Source organism: Diceros bicornis, chromosome 22 (assembly GCF_020826845.1).
Source record: "Diceros bicornis minor isolate mBicDic1 chromosome 22, mDicBic1.mat.cur, whole genome shotgun sequence".
In the NCBI taxonomy this organism is placed as follows: domain Eukaryota; kingdom Metazoa; phylum Chordata; class Mammalia; order Perissodactyla; family Rhinocerotidae; genus Diceros; species Diceros bicornis.
The window spans coordinates 16,582,286-16,599,999 of record NC_080761.1 but is presented as its reverse complement, the minus strand read 5'-3'; the positions used below and the strand labels follow the sequence as shown (position 1 = coordinate 16,599,999).

The 17,714-nt window shown below is 42.1% G+C and overlaps 1 protein-coding gene across 1 annotated transcript in view; it reads right to left on the bottom strand.

Annotated features, from left to right (window-relative positions):
* Window positions 1-17,714, bottom strand: part of GNA14 (G protein subunit alpha 14) — a 169,957-nt gene that overhangs the window by 78,190 nt on the left and 74,053 nt on the right. Inside the window, exon 2 of the mRNA XM_058565601.1 lies at window positions 1,324-1,508. Coding sequence (XP_058421584.1) covers window positions 1,324-1,508 — 185 coding nt within the window. The remainder of the gene's footprint in view (window positions 1-1,323; window positions 1,509-17,714) is intronic.

Here is a 17,714-nt window from a genome sequence, read left to right as displayed (position 1 = left end):
GTAAAGACATGAGGCTGCAGACATGATGTAAAGATAAGTCTAAATTTGGTGCAGCTGTGTTTTCCTATGTAATCCAGTCACTGAGTAATAAGAAATTTAGATTGAGTGTTTTGAAGCTCTGTGTATAGCACATATATAAAATATATGTGAATACAGGTGCCACAAGTTCAGGATAAAGTTGTCTTTGGGGTCCATACTAAAACACATGCAATTCTGGCCTTTTACCTGCTAAATTCTTTTTAACAAATCCATGAGAAACTCATCTTAGGATTTTTCTTTTTATCATTATGTCATATTGTAACTTGGCATCAATTATTTTAAATAAATTCTATTTCTACTGTAGATTCTTTTTTTTTTTCCTGAGGAAGATTGGCCCTGAGATAATATCTGTTGCCAATCTTCCTCCATTTTTCCTTTTTTCTCCCCAAAGCCCCAGTAGATAGTTGTATGTCATAGGTGTATATCCTTCTAGTTGCTGTATGTGGGACGCTGCCTCAGCATGGCTTGATGAGCAGAGTGTAGGTCCGCACCCAGGATCCAACCCGGCGAACTCTGGGCCAGCAAAGCAGAGCATGTGAACTTAACTGCTATGCCACTGGGCCGGCCCCTCTAATGTAGATTCTTAATGAACTCAGACACAGTATTTTCCTGTGGATTTGCATTCCAATATACCATATAAAATTTCATCTGCCTCCTCCTCCCACCCTCCTGCCTCATTATTTTCCTATGGTCTGAGATTTGCATTTTAAATAACCAGTGGTAATAGGAAAGCAAATGCCAGCTTGATACCATTACTTTATGAGAGTCCATTGCTAGTTGGGACATAAGCATTACCCTCATAAACAATCAGTAGCTCTCAAGAAGGGCTCGCTCCCAAAATAAATAAACAAAACCCACTGCTTTCTCTGAGTAGTCTGCAGGGCATTTGTGAAAATATTTCCTAAGACTGGGAATTCTTGAAAAGTTGGCCATTGTAAACCCACAATCTCCATTGCTCCAATGAAGAAATTAACTGGATATCTTAGCTGAAAAAGAAATGCACATCTTCCTTTTCTCAGCACCCGAAATAAGGAAGCTAAATGACAGCCCACATGTCCGAATCCCTGCACACTGGGTAGCATCACATTACCACGTGATGGAACTCCCACAGAAACAAGACTGCAGGCTGACTAAATTCACTGCACTCCTCCAGAGTTTGAGCTCAAGAGCTTATTTTGGCCTCTGACCAAAGCACTCAGTAAATCTTTTTGTTCAAAGACACAGCTAACCTGCGTAGCAGAGCATGCATTCCCAAAGAGGGCCAACGCCCCATAGGCGCTTTACCTTATTCTGCTCACACACATACTGGATCCGCAGGGTGTCCATGGCTCTGATCATGGCTTGCATGGCGGTGAAGATGTTTTGGTAAACCAGCTTAGTGAACCCCTTTCTGTCTTCATCGCTGTAACCAGACCCATGGATGATTCTCATCTGCTTGATAAAGGTGCTTTTGCCACTTTCACCAGTTCCTGTAAGACAAAATAAGTAAAACACGCAGTCAGCAGGCTTCAAAGGGAACACACCGAGAAAGAAAGGCCCTCCTGGCAGTGTTGATCCACATCAACAGGTTGATGGGGTGGACATGGAAAGGGTCTGCAGAAAGCTTATGCAGTTCTCGGCTGTAGGGTAGTAGCACCCTAAACCCGGGGCAGAGGGTCCTTACCCGAGACCCTTCGCTTTAGGCCTCGAATATCTTTCTCTCACACATACAAACACAATTTATTAAGGACACATGATTGTCTCTGTCACTTGGAGTAATCCTAAATATCAGCTCTTGTGACTAACATGGCTTAGGCCCTAGGGAACTGCTCCCACACATCCTTTGCCCTAAGTCTTCAAAACAATTGGCAATTGTGTCTGAAAGCCCCGAATACTTGCGAGTTTCCCCCACTGCCAATACAGCAGTGGTAGTGATGGAGGCTGCTTCAGAGTGCGGGGAGGATTCGAGCAGCAGGAACACTTGCATAAGAGAAACTGCTAATGAACTCGTCAATTCCTTCCTCACAGACACGTGAATACAACTGATCTTTGTACAACGAAGCACCATTCCTCAGTTGTGCCAAGTGTCTATATTCTTGCACCTCCTCATATTCCAATTCAGAGTTCAGAAGCTCCTTCAAACTCATAACACTTGCACATGGCAGCCGGGGAACATTTTACAATATCAAACCATCCCTATTGCTCTTAAATTTGTATAGATGTCAGGATATAACATGTGTGAAATATGATGCCAGGGCTTCACATTAATATTAGATTGAGATATTGCTTGAAAAGACAGTTAAAGTTGTAGTATAAATGATAGAGATTTATATGATTATTTTCTGATAGTTTATTGTACCTGAAACTAATATAATATGTCAATTATATCTCAATAAAAAAAGATAATTTATTGTATGAGATCCCATTACCATACTTGGAACATCATATGTTATATTCATGGTTCATTTTCAAATCTAAGTGTTGCTTTAAGAATTTTAACAATTCAGGTTGATATGTCCTCAGCAGGGCAAAGTTTCTTCAAACTGAAATTAATAAGAAACCAGCTCAGAACTAAAATGATTCAAGAAAAGTTGTACACTTCAAATGGGTGAATTGTATGGTATATGAATTATATTTCAATAAAGCTGTTACAAAAAAAAGAAAAGTCATCTAACTCAGTATTTCTGTCAAAAGAACACAAATTACATAAAAAATCTTAAAACAACAGTGATTTTGCTACAAGGGCAAAAAATTATGGAATAGGAAATGATTTATTAATTATAAAATCTTTATTTCATTCCTCATCTACATTTTGTTGATCAACAGAACACCTAGACAGTGCAATTATAATTAAATTCAATCATCTTTGATACTGTGCCAACTCTTAGTCACATAAAAACCCCAGTTGTACATATCTTTTTTGACATTTTAGTTATAGAGACATGTTTGTCATGGTGAGAGGATAGAACACATTGATAAAATTTTGTTAGCTTGATTATAACCTATAACTATTTAGACTTTTGGGATGGGGGTCTCCATTTGTACTCCTCTGAGGCCCTATAAACATCAGGGCCTTGAGAAACACTTAGGAGCCTCATTCAATTTTTCCATGCGGATAACTGAGACAACTCTTAGTATTTGATAAGATTTTTCTTTGTAAGAAAAAATATTCCTTCAGATTGATCTTCTCAAAACACAAACTCGATTTTCTGTCTGTCTCCTCATCCTTAGCTCAAAACCCTCAATGGCTTCCCACTCCGATCAGGAAGACAGACAAAACTCCTTACTGTGGCCAACAAGGCCACGTATTCTGGCCCCTCCATCTTCACCAGCCTCTTCTCACAACACACTTTCTTCTACCCTCTGCCCTCCAGCCACACTGGCCTCTCAGACCATCCCTTCTTGCAGCCTTTGCTCGTGCTTTGCACATTCCTGGAATGGTCTTCCTTCATCCTAATCACCTTTGCTCTTGGCCTGGCCTCCCTGATGAGGTCAAGGCCCCACACGCTAGGTTATCACGGTACCATGAACTTCTCTTTGTAGCACGTGTTCCAGCTGCACTTTTGCCCATTAATGTCATTCTCCATTTAACATGTGTCTCCCACATCAGCCTGTGAGTCCCATAAGGGGAGACAGGGGCCATGTTTGTTTTGACTCACATTGTCTCCCCTTGTGCCAGGTATATGCCTGACACTTGGCACATGCGTAATAAGCTTTTTAAAATGTATTTTAATTGTGGTAAAATGCACACAATGAAATTTACCATCTTAATCATTTTAAGCCTACAGTTCAGAAGTATATTCACATTGTGAATATACATTTATGCAAAATGTGTGAATGTATATTCACAAAATATACATTTGTGCATCGTTCTCCAGAACAATTTCCATCCTGCAGAACTGAAACTCCATTCCCATTCAACAACTCCACATTCCTCCCTCTCTCCAGCCTCTGGTAACCACCATTCTACCTTCCGTCTTTAGGAATTTGACTACTCTAGATACCTCATATAAGTGCAATCATACAGTATTTGTCTTTTTGTGACTGGCTTATTTCACTTAAGTTTCAGTTTCAGTTTAAGTCCTCAGGTTTCACTGATGTTGTAGCATGTGACAGGATTTCCTTCCTTTTTAAGGCTTGAATAATATTCCAGTATTTTCTGAGTACATGATGCTGATAAAGAATTCATCCAGTCTCAACTACCTGCACTATCCACAACGTGGGAAAACAGGTTGGGTCATCCTCTCTCAACCATCCAGCATGCTATGTGGGTAACAGTGACGTCAACCATGGCAGAACAACCCAAAAAGTGGCCGAGCAGGAGCCTTATCCCGATTCTGGGTTACTCCCCCAGTTGCAATAATGGTGAAAATTAGAGTAGTCAGTATGTGCCAGGTATTCTACACAAATGATCTCCCCTAATCCTCACAACCACCCTAAGAGGTATGTAGTATTATTATCTTCTTTAGTTAACAGATGAGAAACCTGGGGCTCAGATTGGTTAAGTCATCTCTGCAAGGTCACACCATTAGCAAGAGAAAGACAGATGTTCATTCAATCAGACTCTAATGACAGATGATTGTCAGAGAAGAAAGTCAGGGTGGTGACCAAAGGGACTTAGTTATACTGGTCTAATGAGGACAAATCTCAAGTTCACAGCCGCGCACTGAACCCTAAGCCCTGGCAGACCCACCATCTTGCAGGCTTACGCTGCTGGGGCATAAGGAAGAAACTTCAGACTGGTGAGTGCCTTCAAAAGCAGCCTCACTGCCACCTCCAGAGGCAGGACAGGCGGGTGCTGTCTTCCCATGTCAGAGATGAGGAAGCTGGCTGTGAGTCAGTGAACAGGGCAAGGTCAGTGCAAAGGCAGAGCTGGGGCTAGAAGCCAGGCTGCCGATGCCTCGGCCTTCAAGGTTCATCACAAATATCACCTCCCCTGAAGGAGTTTTCTTCCCCTCCACCCTCCCACAGTCAGGCCTGCCCTCTTTGGGCTCTCAAAGTGCCTGTGGACACCCCGGGAGCACATCCCCTAACTGCTTGTTTGCAGATATGTCTCTCACTACCCTCTTAGTCCAGTAAGAGTAGGGCTTGGGATTCACTCATTCACCACGAGCCCTGTGCCTGCTACATAGTCGGCTCTCAAAAAATGGCTAAATGAAGGAATGAATGGAACAAACGCGTGAAGTCACTTTTCCTCCATAGGTCTTATATCATGGACAACCGCAGAAAAATGAGATATAAATTGTCCAAAGATGATTGTGATAAGACCAGGTGCCCCTGAAGTTACCATTTCATGAGGATTCTGGGCTGCCCAGATCCCACACGATAATGTGAGGACCTGTGGGAAGACCCTATACTGTTAGAGTTTGGTCCAAAATCCCGGATCGGATTAGACGTCTGCTCTCACAGAATCTTGGGGTCCCTGAATCTCCTCTGGTCTATGTTACTGCCACACTTTCTCCTGTTCCACCCCAGCAGAGTTGACCTCTGGTCCAGGGCTACCTTATCCTAAGCAAATATTAATACTTCCACATTCTACACACCATGAAGCTGACATGAACGGAGAGATTATGTAACTACCTCAAAGCAAGCTGTGATTTTGTTCCTGAAGCCAGAAAAATCACTTAAGACAACAGTCCAATTTCTACACCAAGGTAGAGAACATTTTTAGTTATAAAAGCCGTTCACTTACAACAGGTCAAAGCCAACCCCACCATCAGCCCCAAACACAGAAACATTTTTAAAAAGTCCTTGATTTTTGCTTTTGGACATGGAGAATTTCAAAAAGAAAGTGCTAAAAGTGATTTTAAAGATTAATGCAAAAGAAGATACAAATGCATTTGATCAATACCAATATTTTAAAATATTCTTCAGTTTTATATTGTGGTTATTGAAGAATAAAATACCAAACATGGAGGAAAAAAAGGACAAGTTAAAGGCAAAGAAGAGAGATTAAAAGTCACACACCCCTGGGGGCTGAGGTCAAGAGAGCAGAGACTGTGGGAGATCCTCTCGTTCTCCGTTAAGCCTCAACACAACCCAGTTAGTATCTTCTTTTTCCAGGAAGGAAACTGAAAATCAGAAAGATTACATAGTTTATTTAGTCTTTGTCCAAGGTCAAAGTTTTTCCAAGGTCACTCAGTTTGGAAGTGTTGAGTCTTGGGTCTAAATCCAGATCTATGTTGGTATATGCACTTCCCATGCTAACACCATGTGCTAGTTTTACACTGTTTCCCCCAAATAAACGGCCAAGTCACACCCTCCTATCAGCTTAGGTACTGTCTTCAGCTGGTACTGCGATTCCAATACTCGGGAATTTATCTTTAATCCTTCAGAGCTCTGGTCTAAATAAGATGGTTCCAGCAGCAGATGGGGGCAGGAAAAGAGGGGGAGGTAGTGGGTCTCTCTGCAGTGACAGCTGTGACCAGGTCCACAGGGACTGGTAAATTCAAGTTAAGGATCTGAGTTGAGTTTCCTCACCTGTTCTAAGCAGAAACTCAACACTCAGACATTGAGTACAACTATTCATTTATTCTGGGCAAGTAAAAGAAAAATCTAAAGGATGTGATTTTTAGAATGAAAATTATTGGTGACGGGAGGATTAGGTGAACTTAGCTTTTATATCCCACCCAACTGTGTATTGGAATGTGTGGTTCGGCTCAGTAGCACAGGTCCACTCTGCTGGTTTGTATCTCTTTTAAAGACTTTCTCATTGGCTCCCCCCACAAAATCAAGATGCTGGTGAGGGCTCCTCCACAGCCTCTGCTGAGAGCCAAGATCACCCTCACCCTGGGAGCAGCTTTTTGTTTCTCAGGGATAGGGGAAGGCTTTGGGTGGAAGGTGAATTTTGGTGTCGGGTTACTAAGGGAATCAATCAGAGGTGACAAGGAAGGGTGGGGGAGGGGCAGGGTAGAATGGGGGGAAATCGAGAAGGGGACCACAGCCCAGAAGGACTTTCGCTTCTGGACCCAAGGCTGTTAAAACAGGGTGGGAAAAGGAATAAAATTACAATTTCATTTCTAGATTCTATTCCAAATATAAGTAAGGGAAATGGCTCCTCTTCCATTTAGTTTTTGCTTCACTGTTTTCATACTTGAACAAAAAAACCCAACAGTGGTTATAAGTGCTTCTCAACTTTCATTACCATTAAGAGCCTGCTACACTTGAGGCTCTTGCTTATCGTCACCCACTGCTGTAACTATCGTCTGCAATAAAACCAGCGGGGAACCTCTGGGTAAGACGCTCTGGCTGGTAACAGAGATTCCCCCGAGGGCCTGCTGCCTGTTCCCTGCCTTCCTGCTCTCTGACCTCGGGGCAGGAGAACAAACTGCTTCTCCTGTAAGGCTCGGTACGCTCCTGAGTCTCTCACTGTAAAGCTCTGCCCGGGGGTCCTCCGCCTCCCCTAGCCTTAAACATGAGTTATTTCCGTTTCCAGAGTAGACACTCAGTAAGTGGTTAAACCGAACATCCACAGCTTGCTACTCTGGCATGGTTGGCATATACCGATAATTTGTGTTCTCTCGTGTAAGTTAAATCTCACCTCCACCAGCTTCCTGCTTTCTGGGGGTGAGGGGTGTGCACCTTGCAGGGCTGGGAGCTTTCCTACAAGAGGCCTACCTCTGGCACTCACTTAACCAGTGTTTCCCGAAACTCTGTCTTTTGTGTCCCTACCTTGTTATTTTTATCATATCCATACACCATCCATTTGATTATATAATATTTAAAAATTTTTTTATTTAAATAAGCTTGTTATGAAAGGAAACATGAATGTCATAAATGAAAAACCAGTATTATTTGCCAGGATTAATCAAATTAAATATATTGTAATAAAATCAGACTACAGCGATATTCCAACTAAAAACATCTTGTCTATCACCAGTGATCTGGGTATCACATTTTGGAAAACAATACAAACAAATTATTGTCCTCTTTATGTGAAATTTACCCTTTTACTTTCCATCCTTAAAAAAGCTCCCTCCTCTCTCTCTCTAGAGGCTTCTGAAATTCCATCCATAAACCTTACCCAGCTGCAAAAAAACTGAGGGTTGCAAGTCATGTAACTGAAAACGGGCCAACAATACGTCAGCACTAAAATTCTACACTCTTTCTGAGCTTTGAGAAAGCAATATGAGGTTAAAGTTTCAGCCTAATTTTAAATACACAGAAAGGCTGCTGGGAAAAAAAAAAAACACAAAAGACGTTGCTTCTTAGGAGCCAGGAGGGAACAGAGGCCAAAGCAAAATAAATCCTTTCCAACTGATAGACCAAGGACATCTAAACAGAAAGCCAATTGTTCTCAAGTTTACCTAAAATCCTTAGTAAAGACCATCTGAGAGCAGAAGCAAGGAGCCCATAGAGCTTCTCAGACGGGCAGAGCCATCTCCAACAGTCAGTGATGTTTTCTGAAACCATCAGTGAGAAGTCATTGTTTTTTGCTCAGTTTTACAGAAGAAGACAATATAAACAGAACAAAATGTTAAGTCAGAACACAAATGGGGACATTCTGGACGTTGGTGTAAATGATCTATGAGACCAGTGGGCAGAAGAGGGTATGGACGTACAGATGTGACCAGCAGGCTGGCTTTATAGGGACAGGGCCTTATTTCTCTAGTTCCCTCGTATCTTTGGAGCCTAAAACAGAGCACACAGTAGGAGCCTAACAAACATGGGTGAATGGGTATTTATTGACCAAGACAACCAGGATGATCACGGTTTGGAAAGCAATAGGAAGTGGATTTGCCCGGCCAAGAGAAGACTTGGAGCTGACTGGATGAGTCTGCTGAGTACACAAAGCAACCTCACACAGAGCAGGCGCCCAGCCGCTTGCCTTTTCTGCTGAGGACACGCAGGACCCAGTGCCAGCCTTGCAGGGAGGCTCAGGTTCCGTATCAGGGTTTGCTGGTGGGGGTGTAGACGAGTTAAGAGAATTCCTTTTGGAATCTTTAAGCAGGAGCAGTTCTCAGCAGCCCAGAGGGCCTAGAGACTTTGGGGCACCCTCCTTGGCCCCCTCTAATGCACAGCTGACTCTGGGCAGTAGCCACCCCATGCAGTGGGATTTCTGCCCCTGTGAGTGCAGCAATCCTGGGACTTGTTATTCTAAAGATACTGATTTATGAGAGAATCTGGATAATGCTGGGGAAAACTCCAAATGATTCCCTACTGCTGTGGTTGGATTGTTTGTGTTCCCCGCAAATTCATATGTTGAAATGCCCAAGGTGATGGTATTAAGAGGCCTCTGGGAGGTTATTAGGTCATGGGGGGGGGGCCTTCATGAACGGGATTATTGCCCTTATAAAAGTGACCTCAGAGAGCTCTCTTGCCCCTTCTGCCACGTGAGGATACAAGAAGTCTGCCATCTGGAGGAGGGCTCCATCAGAACCCAACCTGGATGGCACCCTGATCTTCCACCGCAACTTGCAGCCTCCAGGCTGAGAAATAAATTTTTGTTGTTTATAAGCTACCCAGTCTGTGGTACTTTGTTATTACAGCCCAAACGAACTAAGTGCAATCCAGTGGAGGGAGAGATACACAATAAAAACACAGATTCTTGGACTCCTCCTCAGTCCAAGTCTGAGTGGCCCTTGCAGGAGGCCATGCATATGCATTTTTAACCCCCACTCCGGGGGTTTTGATGCTCCGGTCCACAGACTGGCTGGGAGCTCTTTCTCCAGGGCTCTTCCAAGGGGAACCTCCGCTAATGTGACCTACCTGGGAATGCAATGTTCAAGTTTTTATGTCATTTTCAGTTTAGCGGATGGGTTTTTACACCAAGTTCCAATTTCATGTCTATATAAATAAAATATCCCCACGGGAGCTGTTTTGCAATTTCCAGGGGGAAAACATTTTTAAAGCACCATAAAGATCCACTTATTCAAGCCAGTCCTGCCCGCTTCTGCCCAGCCCCTTCATCACCATCGCGACCATGTTACCGTCCCCAGCTTCTGCTCCTGCAAATAGAGGAGGTGCGATTTTTCCCATAAAAGGAGAATTAGCAATGACCTAGGCAACACAGACTGGAGACGGGGTTCACGGCTGCTCTCTCAACAAGAGGTGAACACAGGCTTTTGAAACAAAAAAGGAAAGCTGAAAGAAATTAAGTGATGAGCCTCAATAGATGGCTTAAGATTAAAAAAAGAAAAACTAACAATAAACAATGAAGCAGAATTTAGAAGATGATGTATTATATTTGATAGTCTTCTTGTTTTGTTAATCTGCAAAATCATCTTTAGTGACTAACCAAGAAAAGCAGCCATTCCAAGTATTATTTGCCACTTTCTGTCATGTTTGGGCCTCATTTTGATCAAGAAAGTATTTTCAAGTCCAAATTTGATTTCTGAGTAGTTCTTATATCAGGAAAAGCCAAAAGGTCATGGTAACAATGTTTAATCACAAAGAATTTTTGAATAATTGTTTTTCTAATTTGAAGTATCAAAAGTAATGTGCTTCTCATATTTGCCATAACTGCATTTAAAAGTTCAAATGCGGGACCAGCCCGGTGGTGTAGTGGTTAAGTTGCCGTGCTCCACTTCAGTGGCCTGGGGTTCGCAGGTTTGGATCCCGGGTGCAGATCCATGCACTGCTCATCAAGCCATGCTGTGGCAGTGTCCCACATACAAAATAGAGGAAGATGAGCACAGATGTTAGCTCATGGCCAATCTTCCTCACCAAAAAAAAAAGAAAGTTCAAATGCAATGAGACAAAGCTAATTTTTACTCTAAATTAATTTGCGCCATTTACCTATACAACTAAATTTGTTACATTTACTTAACAACTACAATTTGTTACAAATGTGGTATTCTTAAAAATTCAATACAAATGTTTAGCTTAATATTAATGGCTTTATGTCAGGAAACAGTTGTCATTGATTGATATGCATCCCTTGTATGTAGTCACATGATCCAGAAATCTTTACTACCTGCCAAACACTATAACTTACCCTTCTCGCTTCCATAAACAGTTACATAATTTTGCTCATTCTGTGTCAATAGCTCATCTGTATAAGATTCTGGAAAAGTAACAAAATATACAGAAACTTAAACAATCAAATGCTGGCAGCTGGTCCCATGGTGCAGTGGTTAAGTCCAGTGTGCTCTGCTTTGGCGGCCTGGGTTCATGGGTTAGGACCCCAGGTGCAGACCCACACCATTTGTCAGCCATGCTGTGGCGGCGACCCACATACAAAATAGAGGAAGACTGGCACAGATGTTAGCTCAGGGCTAATCTTCCTCAAGCCAAAAAAAAAAAAAAAGAGGAAGATGGGCAACAGATGTTAGCTCAGGGCTAATATTCCTCACGCCAAAAAAAAAAAAAAAAAATGAAGAATCAAATGCTTGTAACTGACAAACCTCTATTTTGGAAAATGCCCTTGACATCAATTACTTTTACCTAAAAATGAATAAACCACACAAAGGATAGGGAGAAACCTATTCAAATACACTCTATGGCTTACAGCTAAAACATTAGCATTTCCATTGGAAGTACAGCTCATTTCACTTGTAAGGAGAGCCATGAGATCACTTTCTGCTCTGTGACTCTGACTCATAATTGTTTTACTTTCCAAAAAGACAAATTGTAAGCATTTTCAGAAACGGTTTTAAAATCTTCCATGGTTCACTACTTTTCCTGAAAATTAACATTTCCCCCATTCTTACAGAAATGTTCATCAGGAAGTCGTAACACCAGGGCACTGGTAAGACTTTGACTTCTCAACCTTTGAAAGAACATGAGGAGTAACTTAACACAAGAATGGCTAACACAAGAGTGAGTCTCAAGTCAGAACTTGTTCTTGCACAAGTTATGATTGTCTGAAAGTTTTTGCTCACGTTGAAAAGAAATTGGAGGAATAGTAGAGCAAAGACAAAAATTACTTAAAGGAAAAGAAAGCAGCTCTAAAAAAGAGAGAATGGACTTAAAATCCTTAAGCCTCAATAAGGGCAGGCAAGGAGACAAGGTACCCACTTTGAAACACTGAAGCTTTTTGCTGAAACACCAACAACTACAGGGTACCTGACCTACTCTTCTATCATCCTCCCCCACACCTAAAGATAAATTTAAATGAAAATAAATTAAATGTTAGTTAAAAGTAGCTACTAGTTCAATTAAATGTAGGTTCAGGTTAGGAGTGAAAGCCCCCCGGGGAATTCTAAAACTGTAGGGCTTTAAAAGCACCATGCACTATCATCCACCTTGGATAGTTTAAAATTGTCTCTTGGGCTGGCCCCAGTGGCCTAGCGGTTAAGTTCAGCACGCTCTGCTTCAGCGGCCCAGATTCGGTTCCCTGGCACGGATCTACACCACCACTCAGCGGCCATGCTGTGGTGGCGACCCACGTACAAAACAGAGGAAGATTGGCAACAGATGTTAGCTCAGGGTGAATCTTCCTCAGCAAAAACAAAAAAAAATTGTTCTCTTGGAGTCCTTCTCACCATTCTGGCAGGATATGAAATTAGTTTTATTCAGATTTAAGTAGATATACAAATAGGTGTATGGTGTTTTTCAGCCTGCCGTTGTGATTGAAGAATTTACCCTCGAAAGGTCCAGTTTAAGAAAGCATGGGTTGGGGCGGCCCGGTGGCATAGCAGTTAAGTTTGCATATTCCGCTTCACCGGCACGGGATTCACTGGTTCAGATCCTGGGTGTGGACCCATATACCGCTCATCAAGCCATGCTGAGGCGGTGTCCCATTATAGTAGAACTAGAAGGACATACAACTGTCCTTCTAGTTATACAACTGATGTATAACTATGTACTGGGGCTTCGGGGAGGAAAAAAATAAAAGAACGCATGGATTAAAATAATAGCAAGATACTGGCAAGGTGACATCAAACCACTTACAACTCAGGCCATGTCATTGTTGCCTCCCTTTCTCTATCCCAGGAGGCCTGCTAATTCCCAGGCCAACTTGTCCAATTCATCACACGGCTCCAACATCACTTTTTCCATGAATCCCCCTGAATTCCCAGGTGGAAAGACTCATTCTATTCTTCCTGTTAGTGCCATATCTTTAAGTACCATTATTATTGCCTTTATCATGATGTTTACATGTTTCTATGTCTTCTCATCAGTCTGATTTCCCTTAGATTAGCAAGCCTTTTCTCTACTTTTGAACCCCAGCACCTCAGACAACACCGGCCACAGAGCAGGTGCTCAATAAATGTCTGAATATTTGAAGAATTACCTTATACCACTTTTCTCAGCCCTCCTCATCTCATCACCACACGGCCTTGGAATCTTTCCTACCACTTAATTCATGGGGGCCTTTCCCAACGTAAATGAAATATGCTCTCCCCCTTTAATTCTCCTCTCAACCCCCAAATCAACAAACAAGTCTGTGCCCACTCAACTCTTGAGTTCTCACTAAATGGTCTTCATTATGGCTTCATCCTCTGACAGAAAGAAATTTCTTTTCTGGTGTACAATGGTGAATCAAGTAAGGTGACAATCCAATTCAGGACATGCTCAGGGTCATTCCAATCATTTGTTGAGCATGTACTGAGTGCCTAGGCTGGGGACTAATTCTAGGGCACGCATCTCCACCCAAGGGGGAAAGGCCAACTCCCCGGTTTCCTTTCCTCTAGGCCAAGATCCCTTTGCGCCTCAGTCTCCCCAGAACCATGAGCTCCAGAACAACTCAGACTAAAACATTTGCATGAAAATTTTTCAATATGTCTCTCACTGATATCCAAAAAAATTACTTAAATATATATATTTAATTTCCAAAGGACATTCTAATGATTCATGACTAACAATAATCTCCAGCCCCACTCATCAAGATCTCTGTGGGAAGATGTTTTCAAAGACAGGCTGGACTCCTCTCTCCAGGGTCGATTAAAATAACCAGGATGGCCATATCTTCTGGTTGCCCAGGACAGGCCTAGTTTATAGCTGTTGCCCTGAGGTAATTATTAATAGCATCCTTTTTCATTTTCAAAAGTATCCTGGTTTGGACTATAAAGTATATGGTCACCCTTAGTATAATTCTGCCATATTGGGGTTGGGAGAGACTTTACAGTCCCTTCTGGCTTTACAACTCTAATTCACTGCTTAAATATACAGCCCAAGATAAGAAGATCCATAACCAACCAGCTTTTCCTTTTCATACAACCTCCACCTAATAAAATAATCCAGCTTTACAGAAAGACAACTGTGGGAGTTGCTCACATGTTTCTTATGCTGGTAGGATGTACTTTTTGACTTCGCTATAAAACTAGCTGAACAACATAACCCAGCTAGCTGCTTTGTTACAGACAGTGGGAAAACCTATGCAAAAGAGGTCACTTCAACTACAAGAAATCTGTATACGAGATAGCTATTATCTGTATTAATTATATCTCCAGTGACCTACTTATGGGAAAAAAAATACTTTCTACCAAAAGCCAATTTGATGCATCTTCAAAGGCTGTAATAAACATGTAAAAGAAATTCTGTTGTTCCAAGAAAAAAAAGAGGCAAAATAAGCTCTCTCTTTTCTTGTTCTATCAACTACTGGGATGCCTTTGCTGTGATACTAAGGAACAATCTGCCAAGGTGTGGGGAAGCAAAGGAGAGTGATTTGAGGATTATTCTCATTTTACCTCAATGATACAGACAAGTTCATGTGGCCTTTTCTTTGGAATGATGTAGAAGGCAGTGTGGCAAAATAATTACAGCAAGGCTCTCCATTTTGAGTTGAGTATTATTATCTTAGAGCTAAAGGGCTTATCTTTGCTGGAATCCCAGATTTTTAATATACTAGTTCATTGTATGAGGTTAAACAAATTACTTAAACTCTTTGAATCTCAGTTTTCTCATCAATCAAGTGGGCAGAATAACATGACTCATTATCATTTGCTGCGAGAATAAAAATCACTTTAATTCTAGAAAGTGGTATTCAAATTATTATGATAACTGATAAGAGTGGTTACTGTGGAAATGAAGAGGAAGAGGGAACGGAACGGTTTGGAAGACTGAGTGCATTTGAGAGATAAGCTTAGCAATAGGAATTATAACATTTGAGACCAGGAACTCGGTGGCATTTCTAATAATAATGAGGAAGTTAGAAGTGGTGCCTGTATTTGTTTCCTAGGCTTCCGTAACAAAGTACCACAAACTGGGTGGTTTAAAACAACAGAAATTTATTCTCTCACTGAGCTCTGAGCGAGAATCTGTTCCTTGCTTCTCTCCTAGCTCCTGGGAGTTGGTGACAATCCTTGATGCTCCTTAGTCTGTGGCAGCACAACTTCAATCTGTGCCTTTGTCTTCACATGGCCATAATTCCCCCACGTGTCTGTGCCCAAATTTCACTCATTTTACAACGACACCAGTCATATTGGAATCAGGGCCCACCCTAATCTCGTATGACCACATCTTGAGTTGATTACATCTGCAAAGACCCTATTTCCAAATAAGCTCACATTCATAGGTTCCAAATTCATCATGAATTGCGGGGACACCAGTCAACCCAGTATAGCACCTGTTTGGGAAAGATGATCACAGGCGCAACACTCAGACAAACCTGGTACACTAATTATTGGTAAGGTTGTACAGAAATGAAAGGAACAATAGGGGATTCCTGCACATTTTCTAAACATAGCAAACTTTTTATACGTCCAACATGAAAGGGAAAGGGGCTCTTCATTGTTTCCACTTGTATTAACCACCAAATAATTTTCTCTTTATAACTTTTCCCCTCAACATTTATTATCTATGTGAGGCAACTTCCTTAACTAAAGTTACTTTATTAGGAGTAAATGTGGGTAAGTGATCAGGTTATTCAGTTTCTGCATCAATGTGGCAATGTCATTTTAATTTCATCAGCAATAACCTCAGAAGTTTGGACTCAGGGATCCCATTCCCATTTTCTTAGGTCAGTACATTGTTCAACTTTTTTATTTTAATTTGAACATCTTTAGATGAAGCATACGTTGGCTAATTCAACAAAAACCTTCCCCCATTCTATCCCTAGTCCCTACAGTCTTATACCAGGTCCAGTCACACATTTACAGTACCTGCTGGAGCCACGGAAACATGAGTTTGCCAGCTCTGAACTCCATGATTTCTAACAGCCTATGGCCCTGAAACCAGCTGTCCTTCTCCAGCTAGGACCATAACTTTACTTCATTTCACCTAAAATTCCCTTACTTGACAATTATAGGCTAACCATTTTCCCTTGTTAATCGGTTGTTTTGTAATTATTCTCAGTTCAGCTTTTGTCTCCCCCACAACTAAATTAAAAATAGCTTTGTATTTTGTATCCTCCCACAACACCTAGCCTAACAATCTGCACAGAACAAACATTCAAATGCCTGCTGGCGAAAAACGAAAGGGCCAGCGAGACACCATCCTGCAATTGTTCTCCTATTCCAGGGCTCGACAAGGCACCACCCTTACAGTTGGACAAAGGAGCTGCAAACTTCAGAGGGCCTCCTTCTGGGCCTCTTTCATCTCTCCCCACCCAGTGGAGACGTGAGGCCACAGGGCCAAGGGGACATGCCCACGCGTAGTCCAGGTCTTCTTTTCAGCTTCAAGACTATGCTCCAGGCACTTGAGACCCTGGAAGTTCACTGCCCAAATTGCCCCAAGCCCTATTCCAGTGCCTATGTGGGCCCTTCCCCAATCCATCCTCTTGAGGGCAAAATACGCTGCTGATGTGGGCATCCCTAGGCCTGAGACAGATGTTTGTGAGGGGGTGTGGACAAAGCTTGGATGTGCTTTGTAAGGGAGGTGCAAAGGGCCTGAGTGCATGTAAAGCCCTTTGTATTGTGAGTGGGAGGTGGTGGTGATAAAGAGACACCAGCCAGGGGCTTCCATTTGTATTCTTGCCTGGGCCCTGCAAATGTTAAGTGCCTCCTTGGCTCAATATGCACTCAAGGTTGAAGAGGTAAATATCAACGGCAAAATTCTCTTATTTCCCACTTTTACCCAGGACATACTCTCCCAGCCTCTGTATATTTTGATATAGATCTACCCAGTAGAGAAACATCTGAGTCAGTTATTTGCTGAAAGGATGATAGACTAAAACAGAGAGTACTTGTTTTCCCCCAGGGTTTTTGTGTGTGTGTGTGTGTGTGTGTGTGTGTGTGTGTGTGAGGAAGATCAGCTCTGAGCTAACATCCATGCCAATCCTCCTCTTTTTGCTGAGGAAGACTTGCCCTGAGCTAACATCTGTGCCCATCTTCCTCCACTTTATATGGGATGCCACCACAGCATGGCCTGACAAGCGGTGCGTCAGTGCACGCCTGGATCCGAACCCGGGCTGCCAGCAGTGGAGCGCACACACTTAACTGCTATGCCATGGGGCCGGCCCCTTCCCCCAGGGTTTTTAAGAACTGAAGAAAACTTTAAAAGCACGTAAGAATGTACATATTATTGGCTAAATATGCTAAGATTCTTCTGAGTTAGCAAGTGTTTCTGGACCAGCCATATTACCCAGGACAATCAGGAGTGATGTCACATGATCCCATGTTAATCAATATCCATCCTGAAATAACCATCATCACAGTGCACATCTAGGCTCCAAACACATGCATTATCATAAAATGCATTCAAGTTAGGCACAACAGTGTGAAATCAATTTGACAATACTAATTAAAAGTGCTTAAAATATCTTCAAAGTAGCCATTAAATCACACTTTATATATTCTCCTATAATCCAACCATTATCTACACTTTGAAATCCAAACAGACTCTAATGGGAGATGGAAGTGAGATGGCCTTCA